Source organism: Pyxicephalus adspersus, chromosome 7, assembly GCF_032062135.1.
Source record: "Pyxicephalus adspersus chromosome 7, UCB_Pads_2.0, whole genome shotgun sequence".
Lineage (NCBI taxonomy): Eukaryota > Metazoa > Chordata > Amphibia > Anura > Pyxicephalidae > Pyxicephalus > Pyxicephalus adspersus.
The window spans coordinates 46,055,982-46,071,016 of NC_092864.1; the positions used below are offsets into that span (position 1 = coordinate 46,055,982).

The window sequence follows — 15,035 nt, forward strand, 5'->3', positions numbered from 1 at the left end:
ATCTGGAAGTGCCATGACGAAATCATGGAGCTGAGCCTTCTTTGCTGCTTCAATCACTTGGTCCATGGAAAGCTGTTTAGCATTATCTCCATACTTGATGTTTTCAGCAATGCTGCAGTCAAACAGAACTGGTTCCTGAGACACTATACCAATTTTAGAGCGAAGGTATGAAACATTGACGTTTTTACTGTTATGGCCATCAATAAGCTGTGCAAAAGGAAAGAAACATAACATTTGTCATGAGAACAGTAATAAACTAAAGAAAGGTATTTTCAAGGTTCTTCATACCAAAACTGAACTCCAACCTTACCATGGCTTTCTTAGATTTCATGGCATATTGCAAGCTTGTCAAAGCTTGCTTTGGAAGCTGCAGTAGATCAAAGAGAAACCACCTTATTTGTAATTATATCTGAATAGTGGACAATCAACATTATATCGGCCTTTCTTCTCCAGTGTAGGGCTTTATACACACCTCAGATGATTCTTGACTGATATTCACCTCAGCGCTTGTCCTCTGTAACCTGAACGACCTTCCTGGTGAATCCACAGACGAGGAACAATTGTAATGAAAGTGAAGGGGAGGGAGCACAGCGGGGTGCCGCTTCGTCTTTTCCGCCCTCCCCTTCTATAGAGCAGAACGGTGCTGTATTTACAGTACTCGTTCATGTATCATGCAGTTATTTGTCGCTGTAAAGGATCATGCAAGATCTTTATTGAGCATGTACATATAGCCTTACTGAGTGGTAGCATAACAAGGGGGCGTTACTTAGGACACTCTACATGCAATTGCTTGGAATAAGCACTCCAGTAGACTGAAATTCATTTTCTTTAAAAGCCAGCCTACTGCTTGTACGAGGGCTGAGGCAGGGTGTTGCAATGTTTTGGGGAACCTATTTACAGCACCCCCTCCCACCAACCAATGATCTGTTCACACTGCATGGAAAATGACAAAGATTAATTATTACATCACTAGTTTAAAATAAGGTATGCAATTAAGACAGATTGGCTAAGTTGTTTTATATTTGTCACTGACAGGTATAGTACTGCTGAGCCATTTGAGCCACTTCACAATGACAGCAGTAATCATTCAGCAGCTGAATTGGCTGAGCCCTACTTTACCTGTTAATGGCAGGTATAGTATGTCTCAGCCAATGATTGCAGAGTTCAGTATGGATATGTTTGCCGCCCTATGACTTTTTGACTACAGCACACCACACACTCATCATTTTTTCAAGATTACTTCTACTGTTCAGAGCTATCTGACATTACATTTTCCTGTTGGCTCTGCAAAAGTGGTAATAAACTCAAAAGAGTATTTATGACAAAAACAGCTTTCATAGTCTGACAGCCAGATTGTCTGAGCCATGCTACAGTATACATATGTGTGAGACTGTGGAGGCTAGAAGGTGTATTTCAATAGATGAGAAGTTTGCTTTTTGAATGTTATGCCATAATTGAAGCAGTATTGGAGAATTATCAAGCTCTGTGCAGAGAAAAAGATGTAAAGTATTCAGTTAGTCATGGTAGGCTTTCTCAATAGTTGGCCTTTTTGTTCTATAGCCAGGTGACCTAACATTGACCTAACTAATGCTAAATTGCCATAATAATCCATACACATCAGCCTCATATTACATTTTAAATACTCAACATACCACTTTGCCATGGTCAGGGTCATAAAATCTTTCAAGAAGTTGAACACTGGTACTCTTGCCACAACCACTGCTTCCCACAAAGGCCAATGTCTGTCCAGGTTTGACTGAAACATTAAGGCCATTGAGTACTTGGATATCAGGGCGGGTTGGATATGTAAACTTGCAGTCAATAAACTCAATGCTTCCTTTGAAATTGTTCTGGAAATGTTAAAAAAAAAATTGACATTATTTGCATTGACATTGTAAGTCTTTAAAATAGTTTAAGTGCCAGGCAGGATTACATTTAGAGCATGAATCATTAGGACTGAACCTAAAAAGGAACTAAACTCACAACTGGAGAAAAAAAATACACTTTCCTTCAATCCCGCAGGGCTGTCCAATCCCTCCGGGGGTGTCCTGCATCGGGTCGCGCATCGTCACAGCATCCGCCCAGTAGCTGGCGCTGTGGGCACCGCCAGCTCCTCTTCTTCTTCCTGTTCTTCTTCCTACGTCACCTGACCCAGGCGCGAGATCGTGTAACATAGGATGGAAAAAAATTTGCCAATCCCACTGCAGATGCGGGAGAACGGCAAATTTTTCCCTTTGCGCAAAAAGGCTCCAGGGGAGTTACCAAGAGCCTCCTAGGATGCCTGGCGTAGGTTTCCCAGGAGGCTTTGCGCACCCTTTGAGCTCATTCATTCTCGACTGCTCGGGTGTTTGAAAATTAGGGGGCAGTGCTGCACCCTTTTTTTTTTTTTTTTTTTTTTAAAAGTGTTGCACTGAAAAAAACAAACAAAATACCAAAATTTATACCTTACATAAAAGTGTTTTTTGTCCTTTTATGTAAAGTGATAAAGTTTAGGTATGCATTAAGAACAATCTTAAATAAGCACCAATTACCTAAGTAATGTAGTCATGTAGTCAGGGGCCATGTAATCAACTTGTGATACAACACAAGGAACATGGTGATCAGGCTGCTGCTGCTAGTTCACTGCCCAGTGGGAGGAAGAAAGAAAGGAGGTTATTTATCTGTACTTTATAACTGCCATAAAGAAAAGTCCAAGTCTACTTTTGTTGTTTCAACAAAGTTACTGCTTCTTCCAAAATATTACCCCTACTAGTTATCAGATCACCAGTCATCATGGATGCAGCTTTAAGATAAAGAAGCAAAGCCCAGCTCCTCTAAAAAGATGGTCACTTGATTTCATAAAATCATGTTTTACTAATAAAAAGAACTGGTATTATACATCAACATTCACACTACACAGCGGCAGACATAGCCAGCAGTGGGGCGCTGTGCAGAAATAACTTGGGGCTTTTGTGGGGGCTCCTGTTGGCTGAGGAAGGTCTGGGGCTCTCATGCAGCTGCTCACTCTGCGCCTCCCTATGTCCACCCCTGACACCACATGATGTTAATGTTCAGTTAATGACAACACTGGCTGTAAAAGAAACTTCTTTTCCTGGTGTTTCAGACCCAATATTCCATATTTGCCATTAAACATGATCAATGAAAATGACATTATATTTATTGTTTGTTATACCTTTTTACATATCACCTGATTTTCTGAACATAATTTTCAACTGCCTATGATTTTTTAGATACTTTAAAAGTGTTTCTTACCCATTTTTCTCCATGGTCACCATATACAGAAATCTTTGGAATGCGATCCACAAGTTTAAAAAAACGTGCAGCAGATATTTTGGCCTTGGCATAATCTGGAGTATAAGAAGATGCTCTTCCCAAGGCAGTTCCACTGGTCACGACTGAAGATATCACCCTGGATTTGGATAAATTAGAAGCATTAGGTGTTTGACAGACTAAATTAAGAATTTATGCGCAAGACAGCCCTACAAAGCTACCACAGTTATATTCTACTTAACATGTTTCTGGCCTATTAGGAATGGGCATCAAAAGAAAAGTATGAAGCAAAAGATTTTTTAAATGCAGATGGTGTACACAATAGGACAGCTAAGTAACAAGTCTGACTATCCCTTCTATTTCTATAAATTTGAGTACAGTTACCATGGGTTCAAGGCAAATCAAAGATCAAGGCAAAATTTAAGATGCATGGTTCCAGCAAATGTATGTGTAGATTCACCCAGGGGAATTTTTTTAAACCTTAACGCACTGCATGGGCTTTAAAGTATGGCTAGCAGGCTTGGAATGGCCACAAAGGAGCCTTTTGAATAAGCCAGACTTCTCAATACAAAAAAATACAAAAAGGGGATGGTGCAGCAGGCCACCATTGTGTCTATGAAATGGAAACTCATAAACTGCATAGGTGGAGATAAGGGTCAGTCGGAAAGCTGTGTTTATTATGAGGCTTTTCCGTTTTTCATTATAATTTGTTGCTGATTTCAGATCAGCGTTTATTTTCAGTTACCATTCTGTACATAACAAACCTTTTTGCCTCTATAAAGATAGAAATTGGCCAGTGGATAGTTTCACATAACTGAGAACAGAAACAACCACAGTGAGTTCTGGGTCAATAACTGTTTAATGAGAGCATGTACCACTGCTACCTGAACTAAAAACCTTTTTTTTCATACTGAAATAAATAAGATTGGATAACCAACTTCCTTGGGTAAGTCGGTAATTTAAGATTTTTCACCCTCCATTCTCAAAGACTTTAATTGTTTTCACCTTGTTTTCAAGATGGAGGCCTAGATAAATCAAACCAGGCCAGATTTACTCTTTTTACTATTTTTGAGGTTATATAACTTAACTTAAGTTGAATACCTGCTTTACTGGATCTGTATGCTGGTCAAACAGATGTCAACCATTAAAAAAAGATCTATTAAAAAAAACATTGCTGATAATGAAGCTTGGGAGCTTGTGTTATACACATGTAAAGGAGCTTATACCTCTGTCCTTTAAACTGTGATCTGGAAAACCAAATGTGCTTTTGTTTTATCTAGGGGAATATCTGTTTTTGCAATGATGAACGCACTCATGTAACGAGTGCATGATTTTATTTATGGCTATGAGATTTCTTCACTTGGATTTGCAGCATGTAACACATGAAGGGTCTTTTCTCTGTGCAAGGGCTTTGTTGAATCCTTAGGGCACTTAGCTTGTTTAAACTAATGAAGTACCTGAATACAAAGCTGTAATGGAGATTTTCTGCTTCCACCAGATATCCTCCATATCGGTAAGAAACTGAATTAGCAATGAATACGATACACTGAGCAAAACCAAAACACAGTCCATAAACATTGGCTTTTTTGATTGCAGATCTGTAGGGGGCTTCTAACTGTTCCTCATACATTTCAATAAATTGTTTCTCTTTTGCAATTCCAGCAATGGTTCTGATATTCCCAAGAGCCTCACTGGAAATCTGGGGAAATATAATGAAATCATCTTTACAATTGTTAATAAACCCCTATTTGCATATATACATAGCTAAAATACAACCTACTAAACACAGCTTATAAATAAATGTAAAACAACAACTGTTACTGCTGTACAGATACTTATAATGGTCTATGTATGCCTATGGCTTTTAAGTTTAGGCATTTTCATTACAAATTTAACTATACATTCAGATGTGTTCCATACATGAATTGACATGCATTTTAATGTATTTTTATCCTGGGGTGTTTTATGTTATCACATTGTTTATGCATTTCTGTGCATTGTGACAGACTTTTATAATTCTTGTGCTGCACTCCAACACAAACCAAATATCTGAACACATATTAGGTATCATTAATATAGCTTGCATACATGTTAAGGTGGGCTATAGCATATGAATTGCAATGGGTGTGAAGGGGCCCTGAATGTACCTTTTCACATGTGCACATTGATTGCAATTGCAGATATATGTGAAAAGTAATATAAATCTGTAAAGAATCAATGGGTTAACTGCCCAAGGGCGTGTGGGTATTGGCTTTTTTTGATGCAACAAGTATACAAGTATATCAAAATACAAAACTAGCTTGAAACAAGCAAAATGAACGTCAAGAAAAGTCTCAAACTAATGTCAAAGTAATCCATTTGACACCAGACCAATATCTAGTCTATATACAGACCAATTTTGGTGTATGTATCTGCATGTAACATTGTGATCTAGACATTCAAGTGTTGACTCCTTCTTGGATAGGCATTGCTTTGAATCCACATCACTTCCACAGGGAAGATACAGGTAAAAGATTTCCTGTTCAAAGCTCTATGATAGCACTTAAAGAGGATTATGATATGCATACTAGACAATCTTTTCTTCTCTGGTAGAGTACTCAATACTATGACTAAGCATCCCTGAACTACAGCAGAGAAAAATCAGATCTCCTGAGCTGACGAAAAAGGACTGCATTATATGGCAGAGCTGTGCTAATCTTAGGTGTGACATAAAAAGACAGCTCTGATATATGTATGGCATCTATGTATTTAATTGTTTGCCAAGAGTTTAGCTTTCTGCAGATACATCTTGTTGGTGTTAAGCCATCAGGGTATACCTGAAGCTGATTTTTTGCAACGGAAGTTAAAAAGGTATGAACAACACGAATAAAAAGACTTCAAAGCCTAAAGACAATGTACATTGATTGTAGATTTTAATATTTTTTTTAACCGTTTCTGCTTAAGATGTAACCCAAACTTGCACATCATAGAATACAAATAAGTGTTTTACTGGCAAATCTAATACTTTACAAATACACAGAGAGGAGAACTCACCTACAAGCTGATAAGAAGATAATTGTCTTTTTTTATCTTTATTGTAGGCAGACAAGTAATGTGTTTGCTATTAGGCTTTGAAACCTGGCAATTTTCCAGGTCAAGTTACAAGACAGCAACATAGGTCACAATGCAGGACCTAAAACTGATATTTTTTATTTCTGGGTTTAATTATATTTTTTAACAACCACTGGTCTATTCTTGTTTGTGGCTAGGTGGGCTTTCCAACATAAAATGATAAAAAATAAATGTAGAATCCAAACCAAAATATTACACATTAATAGTGTAATAAAGTAGGGGGCAAAATAGGGACCCTCTCTTGCCATCTGACTGCCTGTTTATTATGTATATAAAGACAATTCTTAAAGATTTAGAAAAAGTAAATTCACTACTTGAAAGCAGACCTTGCATTCTGTGCTAGATCTGCTTTTCAAATTCCCCATCTCATCTGTGTTGTTAGAATGTAAAAATTATAATACTTATAGAGAGAAAAAGATATGCCAATCTTTCTTCAGGCTTCTGCAGTGCAGGGGGTAACATCACCCTACTGTTGTTGAGATCCTGAGGAATGGTAATCTTGAGCACAGTGTATGGAGTGTCTTGTCAATGAGATATGAAATGTTAAAAATGTATAAGATATTGCTGTAAGAGTATATGATCACCCTCTCTTAGGTGCCACAGGCAAATGCAGGGGAATGATAAGTATACCATCCCTACAAGTCTCAGCAAGTGGAAGGTGGCTCATGAAAAAGCTGACCTTGAATTTTAGCTAGCAACATCATTTAGGCAGAAGACAGGTTCACTTGACAGGACAGGAGACAGGTATACTCTTATGGACTCTTAGGTTAGTAAGAAAAAAGAAAAAATAGATAGAGTTACCCTTCCTGCTGATTCCATTGCGTGTTTGTCCTGATTGGCGAACCCTGTAAGCATTCTAGCCTGGAGGGCCCCTGATAATGCCAGGAAAGGCAAAAAGCACGTGATAACCAAGCTCAATTTCCAGCTGAAGTAGAAGGCGATAATGATAGCCACTCCAATATTGGTAAGTGAGTTTACAATCATGCCAATCTGTGATCCGGTAGCCTGTAATCCAGGTAGAGTTATGGTTAATATTTTTACACATTCAAATACCAACCAACAAATAAAAACTTTTATAGATAGCCTTTCTTTGAAAATCCACAGACATCTTAAACTTACTATCAGGACTTTAGTTTCAGGATCACACAAGTTTATTTCTTTATAGTAAGCAGTAACTTGCCTGTTCCAACATAGGCTAGCAAAGATACCGGGCTTACATGACAACCTTTTGGGTCTACCAACGCACACTTGCTTGTAAAGGTATTGCCCTCTGGCTTGTGTTGATCTGTGCTTATGTGCAAGTTTCTGTTGTTGTGAACTTTTTGATGAGTGCTCTGGTTTTATATGTAATACATTTGTAAAAATGTTGTTGTGTTATTGGAATGCCCTATTTGTAGTATTATTTTTTAATAAAAAAAAACAGAATTTATATAGCGCCAAAGTATTACGCAGCGCTGTACATTAAATAGGGGTTGCAAATGGCAGACAGACTGTGACACAGGAGGAGGAGAGGACCCTTCCTCGAAGAGTTTATAATCTAGGAGGTGGGGAAAGAAACACACAATAAATAAAGAATGTTAAAAAAAGGCTTGTGAGTTACAGTAATGGTCAAAGATAGAGAAAACGGGAGCTGCAGACCGAAAAATCTTTTTAACAGATATATTAGGTGTAATCTGTACGGAGAGAGGAATATGGAGGCTCCCACTGGTGACTTAATGAAATTCTTGGCTGCTTGGTTGGTTTTCTGCTACAGTAGCTTTAAGACCATTGGGTTGAAGTCATAGCTTCTAATTTGCTTACTTGATCAAAATCAGAGATTTAAAATGGCAAATTAATTGTACTAGCATGATGACCAAGCAACTAACATTTTGCAGAAGTTGCCGTAATACTTCATTACAGGTTTCCTTGAAGCCAACAGGTGACTATGCCCACTGGCTTTTAGCTAAATTTAAAATATCTATTTTGCTTGTACTGTCTTTTGAATTATACTTTTTTTACACAGTTCTGATTTTTGTTTTGTATAAGCTGTGACAATGCAGCAGTTCCTAGAAAATATGACGTGGATCTGCTAATGAACAAGCTTATCTGTTTTCTTAAAAAAAGCAAGATTTTTTTTTCTTGGAAATACGATAATAATTGACTCTTTATGCAAAAGGCAAATGCACAAAGACCAATTATCCATCCAAAGGTCAATATTATTCTGTTGTATGAGGAGGTAGAACTAGAAGAGCACTGGTTATGTAAGGACTGGTTGCTTTAGTCATTAGTGATAAGACAAACAGGGAGAAAAAATATATTAACTACTGTAATGTAAATCCAACTTTCTAAATTTTCGTTAGCAGTGGCGACTGTCATATTACACTTGTAAAGTTTATAGGGAATCAGACTGTCCAAAAATATTTGTTGAAAGAACATGTAAAGGTTGCATACTAAATTATATAAAACCATATAACTTATACTGTGTGCCAATGCACATTCTACAGGATCTTCACCTCTACCTCCTACGAACATAATTAAAAGGACTGAAAATGTGTTCACAATAGCATAGCATAACAATAGCATATGAAACATTTTTGGTCCATTCAAAGTGCTTTAAGCCCATTACTTTAATAAAGAGGCTTTAGATTTTCTGGATCCCTCATGTTCACCTATTATAGACTAATATCTCCAGTCCTGGAGAGCTTTAATATATCAAGCCAATTATATATATATATTAAAACATTTTTGGTTCTCCTTTGTACTCACTTTTGCTCCTAGCGTTATACGTATACTATGTAAGTATATGTAAGTTTAGCATATTATGTCATTTTAAAAATTTTTTTAAACTTTTAAACCCAACCCATTTTTTACCCACACTCAGTGCTTCTCACCCCTTGCACTTGTGATGCATCTGTTGCCAGACGTGTTGTAAGAGCTCCGGGACTGTTTCGAGGGTCATCAAACCATCCAACTTCTTGGCCCAGCATGGCTTTAAAACCAATCTTACGCAACCTTCTGGTGAGCAATTCTCCTGACTTGGCAAATGTGTAGCCCTGGAAAATGACACAGTAACAAGTAATCAGAAGCAATCCAAAACTTCCAAACTTGTTACACTAATTATAGATGGAAGCAATGAAGATAGTTACCTGTAAAAACTGTGTCAATAAAGATACAACACCAATTAGAACAAACAGCATACAAATGCCGTTTATTTGATTCCTCTGTTCTTGTTCATCTGGTAGAGAGAATGTCTGAAAAATAGTAGTTGTACATTACAAAATACTTCTAGAACATCTGATCATACAAGACAGGTGAGGAGAAAAAAAAGAACTAAAAGTGCTTAATAAATAGGGCTTTTTCTGTATGTTTTGTACATGGGTGAGTTCTGGGAGCATTTGCCAGGGATTCACAATAATAACACTGCACAACAACGATTTTGCTACTGGGAATAACACATGTGATTTACATGATATTAGGTGTGCTGATTCCAAATCTGAACTTAGAATTGGCCTATATCATACAGATTTAGGTTAAAGGCATGCTATAGCGGTTCAAATGGTTTGTAATTGGGTAATGTAATTTACATGGAAACATTAAAACAGTTGCAACTACCACTATGCATGTATGTTCCAGCAGCGGCTGGGGATGTCTGGGCATGTCTAGGCAAGGTATTAAAGGTGAGATTGACAACAGACTTGCCAAACCATCTTATTGGATAGTACAGCTAGGCCATAGTGAGTCTGTTTTGAGCTTAAGATCAATAGGTACAGCCGTCTTAATAAACCGGACAATTTTTGCTACATTTGTGTCAAATATACCCCGTGTGATTAATGCAAGAACCTACCAAGAGGGTGAGATTTGCTTACAAGTATAACTTTGGATGTGAAATTGGAGATCAGGATAAAAGCTGGGCACCTCATATCTGCTGTCAGGTGTGTTACGCTGGCCTTACACAATGGTTGAATGGGAAAAGGAATAAAAAGTCTTTTGCTGTGCCTATGGTTTGGTGTGAGCCAAAAGACCATCACTCAGACTGCTACTTCTGTATGAGTAAAATTGCTGGGTTTACGTAGAAGACCAAGTCAAAAATCATCTGTTCTGATTGTGAATCTGCTCTGAAGCCAGTGCCACATTATACAGAGAATCCAGTGCCAGTCCCTCCTAGATCTGTTGTTACTGACAGTGACATGACGGATGAGGAACAGGAGGATGATGTTGATGTTAATGAATGGTATGAACCACAATTTAAAGAGGGTAAGCCACATTTTATAAGCCAATCAGGTTTAGATGATCTAGTAAAGGACTTGTCTTTGTCAAAAGAGAAGTTGGAACTGTTAGCCTCCAGATTAAAGAAGTGGATTTTGCTACAAAAAGGAACGACAACTTCACACTTTTGTGATCGTCACATATAGTTCGCAGGTTATCACAAGCCAGGAAAATGACATTTGGTTCTGTACCGTTGTGAGCGGTCTGATGATGGAGTTAAGTTGCGAATACATACCAGACCAGTGGAGATTGTTCATAGGCTCGAGCAAAGCAAGTTTGAAAGCTTTATTGCTACATAAAAGAATCGAAAAACCTTCTGTTCCTATTGCTCATGCCGAGGGATTGAAAGAGAAATAAAAATTCATGGAGGTCATTTTGAAATTGATTACCTATTCAGAAAACAAGTGGAACGTTTGTGGTGACCTGAAGGTGGTGGCACTCCTTCTTGGCCTGCAATTGGGATATACAAAATATTTGTGCTTTCTGTGCCTGTGGAATAGTCATGATGACAGCGACCAATACAAAGTGAAAGAATGGCCACCCAGTCCTGAACATGCTGTTGGTCTGTACAACGTGAAGCTTAAATCACTCATGGATCTACAGAAAGTTTAACTTCCGCCACTTCATAATAAACTGGGATAAATGAAAAACTTTGTCGTTGCAATGGATCGTGATGGTATGGGTTTTCAGTATCTGAATGACAAGTTTGGAAAATTCTTAACAGATGCTAAATTGAAAGCAGGCATTTTTGTTGGTCCCCAAATCCGCAATCTGATGCATGATGCCACATTCAGAGACAAACTCAACCCACTTGAACTTTCTGCTTGGGATTCATTTGTGCTAGTTGCACAAAACTTTCTGGGGAACCAGCGAGCTGAAAACCATGCTAAACTCGTGAACAACATGCTAACAGCATACCATCAACTTGGCTGCCAAATGTCAATTAAAATTCATTTCTTACATTCCCATCTGGACTTCTTCCCAAAAAATCTGGGTGATGTGAGTGATTAACAAGGGGAGAGGTTCCACCAGGACATTTCTGGTATGGAAACAAGATATCAAGGCCGGTACAACCCCAACATGATGGGTGACTACTGCTGGTTTCTGCAACAGGAGACAGCGGAGAGCCAAAAACCCAAAAGCAAGTGCCTGAAACACTTCTGAAGAGTACATGTGTGTTGAACAAAGACTCAGGTGAATTATGTGTAATTGTATATGTTGTTGCAACATAAAACTACATTTTTGTAATGTCATGGAACTACGTGGCAAAAGTTGGTTATGTATAGAGATTACATAGTAACTGTGGAACAAGAGAATGTAGCAAATTGGGTCTATACACTTAGTTAACTTACGATCCTGAGGTCCTAGGCAGAATTAGACTTCAGATTTGGATTCAGCGCACTCGATTTAGTATAGGACACATGGATTGGACCAAGTAGCAGACAATATTTATTTTTTTGTGATGCAGTGAATACAACAGAATTACAAATTGCAGCTAAACCTAGCGATTTGTAACAAATCTGTTGCCAATTCAAAATGCTGCTAAAACTGAGCAAAAGATTTTATTAAAAATAAAGAAAAAAAACATGCTGCAAATAAAATACTGTGTGCACACATCAAAGAGTTCTCACCCAAAATGGTTGGGCTTGTCTCAGGTGAGAATCTGACATGTGTACAGGATTTGCCCGACGAGGTTCATGGATTCATCCTGAAGGATCCATGAGCAACAGACTATGAACGACTACAATACAAGTGAAGGGAGGAGAGCTCCAAAAAACAGAACAGCGCTGTATATACAGCGCTCCTACATTCTTCTGTCACTCTTTAGATAATTAAAGACTTTTGATAAAAAAAGACTCTATTAAACTAAATCACATTGTCTATATGGTAATTACTTTGCCTAGTGGGGTTGGTCCTAAGCAATTTATTATTTGTATATTGTTTATTATTAGTATGTGTGTTGTCTTCAGGTTTTCTCCTCTCTTTGTTCCTCTCAAGAGGATATTTGTGGGTAATTATCATTTGGCCAAATTAGTTTCAGAATAAATATTTGCCTGTATATGTGACCAGAGCTGAAATTTGGCATAGACAATATAGGTAGTGTCAGGACTCTCAGCAGTGGCACACAAATACTCATACATAATGCCAGTAATACATTCCTGTGTATATTAACAAAGCTTTGAACTTCTACTATGTTAGTCAGGGCAATTTGGCTGGGTTCCTGTTGTCTCTGAATATTGTCCGTGTTTGTGGAATTTGGTATTTTATAGTTCACAAACCTGGGCCCAAACACCAAGAAACCAACTGCCATTAGAGTTTAGAGTTTTAGGTGTTCGTATGCAGTGGAATTTTAATTGGGGGTTTACAGTTTAGCAGGACAAGAATACTTACCCCAAGAATCTGACTGAAAAGGAGAGCATAGAGTGGATTCACAGCACCGTTTATAGCAGCTCCAAAGGAGCCCAGTAACATATAGGGCCATTCGGGAGCATTGTACTTTAATATCCTGGCCACTGGAGCGGGCTCTACATTTTCATCATCGGCAAGAATGACTTCCTGAAAAAAATTACAGTAAATAATAGATATATTTTTTAATCAATGCATTAATAAATAAAGAATATATAATGATAATATACATTGGCCAACACCAAGAATTCAAAGCACAATTTACATATATGTGGACAAAGAGGTCACAAAGTTTACAGATGCTTCTAGATCCGGAAAGGCCCAACAAGTAGTCATGACTTGTTGCTACATTCCATTGTCTCCTCTGTAAAACTCCTAAAATGTTTCAGTATGACATAATTTAATGTCTAATGAATGACAAATATATTTGATAGGTGGGCAGTACAAATCTGACTTCTCTACAGGGATAGCCCCATTGTCTCTGGGTATAAACTAACCTTTTTGCTTCTGCCAGAGTCCTCATACTGCTGAAAAGCTTCAGATGTATCAGCTACTGTTAAAAATGGCGTATCAGGGACGATGTTGGATAGCTGGGATCTTGAACGCTGACGAATAGATGCACTGGTGCAAGAAATGTATGAACAAATAAATATGCGTGTACAGTATATAGACAAGAGAAGATGTAAAAAAATAATAAATTGATAACAATGTACAATTAAGGGTGGGAAATTAGAGACATTGGACCTGATTTATTAAAGCTTTCTAAGACTGGAGAAGATTGACTATCATGGGGGAACCTGGGTGATCCAGCAAACTTGGATAAAGGATATATATTCCTGTTTATTTGTATTTATTATCTATTTTATGTTTTAAATAATTCTGCTGGAGTGACACTTCTAGAGGGGCTTTAGATAAACACAATTGCAAAACATAAAAAGAAAAATATACAAAAAAAAATGCATATTTAGGTTAACTGCTTAAAATAATACTTGTATCATGATTGGTGCTAATATTCTATCAGAATCTCTATATCTATCCAAAACAGTATTGAATGACTTACTTTTTTAAGCTGACATTTTTCATAGCAATACATTTTAGTACATAAATAGGTCTAACTTTATAATAAATTCTATAGGATCTCTCTTCTGACGTCTTTATGCATTTCCTTACGTATTCCACTATAATTTATAATTGTACCTATGTTATGTGTGACCTTTTTGTATATACCACTCTACAACAACCCTTATTTTACCTGGGTATTATTGTAAAGTATCAGATATCAGTCATAACATGTTATCATTGTCAGAAGAGCCTAAGTATATGTAAAAAGTCAGTGTTAAAAGAAGTGAGTTTATTCATCAGACGTAATTCCCTAATATACCAATTATCACAGTTGTGCATTTAATTAACAAATGTCTCTCTGCCTGCTATTCATCGGCCTGTGAACTTTACAAAACAATGTATGATAATACCGTAATCTGGCTTGATAGCTGCCCCGTTTAAAAGGTTGAAGTGTCTCCAGTTTGGGCTCTTCAAATTCTTTGTTCTCTTTGGCTAAAAAAAAGAAATAAAAATGCTAAATAATACAATAAGCAAAATAAGAGTTTGCATTGAATTGCATTAATTAAAAATTCAGAAAGAAGACATCTGCTAAATAATCTCTTATTCATATCTTGTATCTTTCCAACATATTGTATAGCTCATTACAAAGCCCATAGTAACTGTCCCTCAAGGGGGCTCACAATGTAATGTCTCTACGATAGTCATATGTCATTAGCACAGTCTAAAGACAAATTTGGGGGGAAGCTTTTAAATACATTACAGTACATTCACCCATGTCAATTTTTTTTTCTTAATTGGAAAAAAAAAATAAACAAGTACTTTTGGTTAAATACATTACTATACACCTTGTTTATAAATAGAGTCTGGAATATCCATTATACTAGATATCTATTTTTGTGAATTTAGTTTGGTTTTGAGTAATACTGATTATTTTCAGTACT

At 37.2% G+C, this 15,035-nt stretch overlaps 1 protein-coding gene across 1 annotated transcript in view; it reads right to left on the minus strand.

Annotated features, from left to right (window-relative positions):
• Nucleotides 1-15,035, minus strand: part of LOC140335564 (bile salt export pump-like) — a 48,468-nt gene that overhangs the window by 2,867 nt on the left and 30,566 nt on the right. The window contains exons 18-27 of the mRNA XM_072418285.1: nucleotides 14,505-14,586; nucleotides 13,530-13,653; nucleotides 13,018-13,182; nucleotides 9,507-9,611; nucleotides 9,252-9,413; nucleotides 7,183-7,386; nucleotides 4,728-4,969; nucleotides 3,253-3,409; nucleotides 1,653-1,850; nucleotides 1-207 (exon numbers count right to left, since the gene is read on the minus strand). Coding sequence (XP_072274386.1) covers nucleotides 1-207; nucleotides 1,653-1,850; nucleotides 3,253-3,409; nucleotides 4,728-4,969; nucleotides 7,183-7,386; nucleotides 9,252-9,413; nucleotides 9,507-9,611; nucleotides 13,018-13,182; nucleotides 13,530-13,653; nucleotides 14,505-14,586 — 1,646 coding nt within the window. The remainder of the gene's footprint in view (nucleotides 208-1,652; nucleotides 1,851-3,252; nucleotides 3,410-4,727; nucleotides 4,970-7,182; nucleotides 7,387-9,251; nucleotides 9,414-9,506; nucleotides 9,612-13,017; nucleotides 13,183-13,529; nucleotides 13,654-14,504; nucleotides 14,587-15,035) is intronic.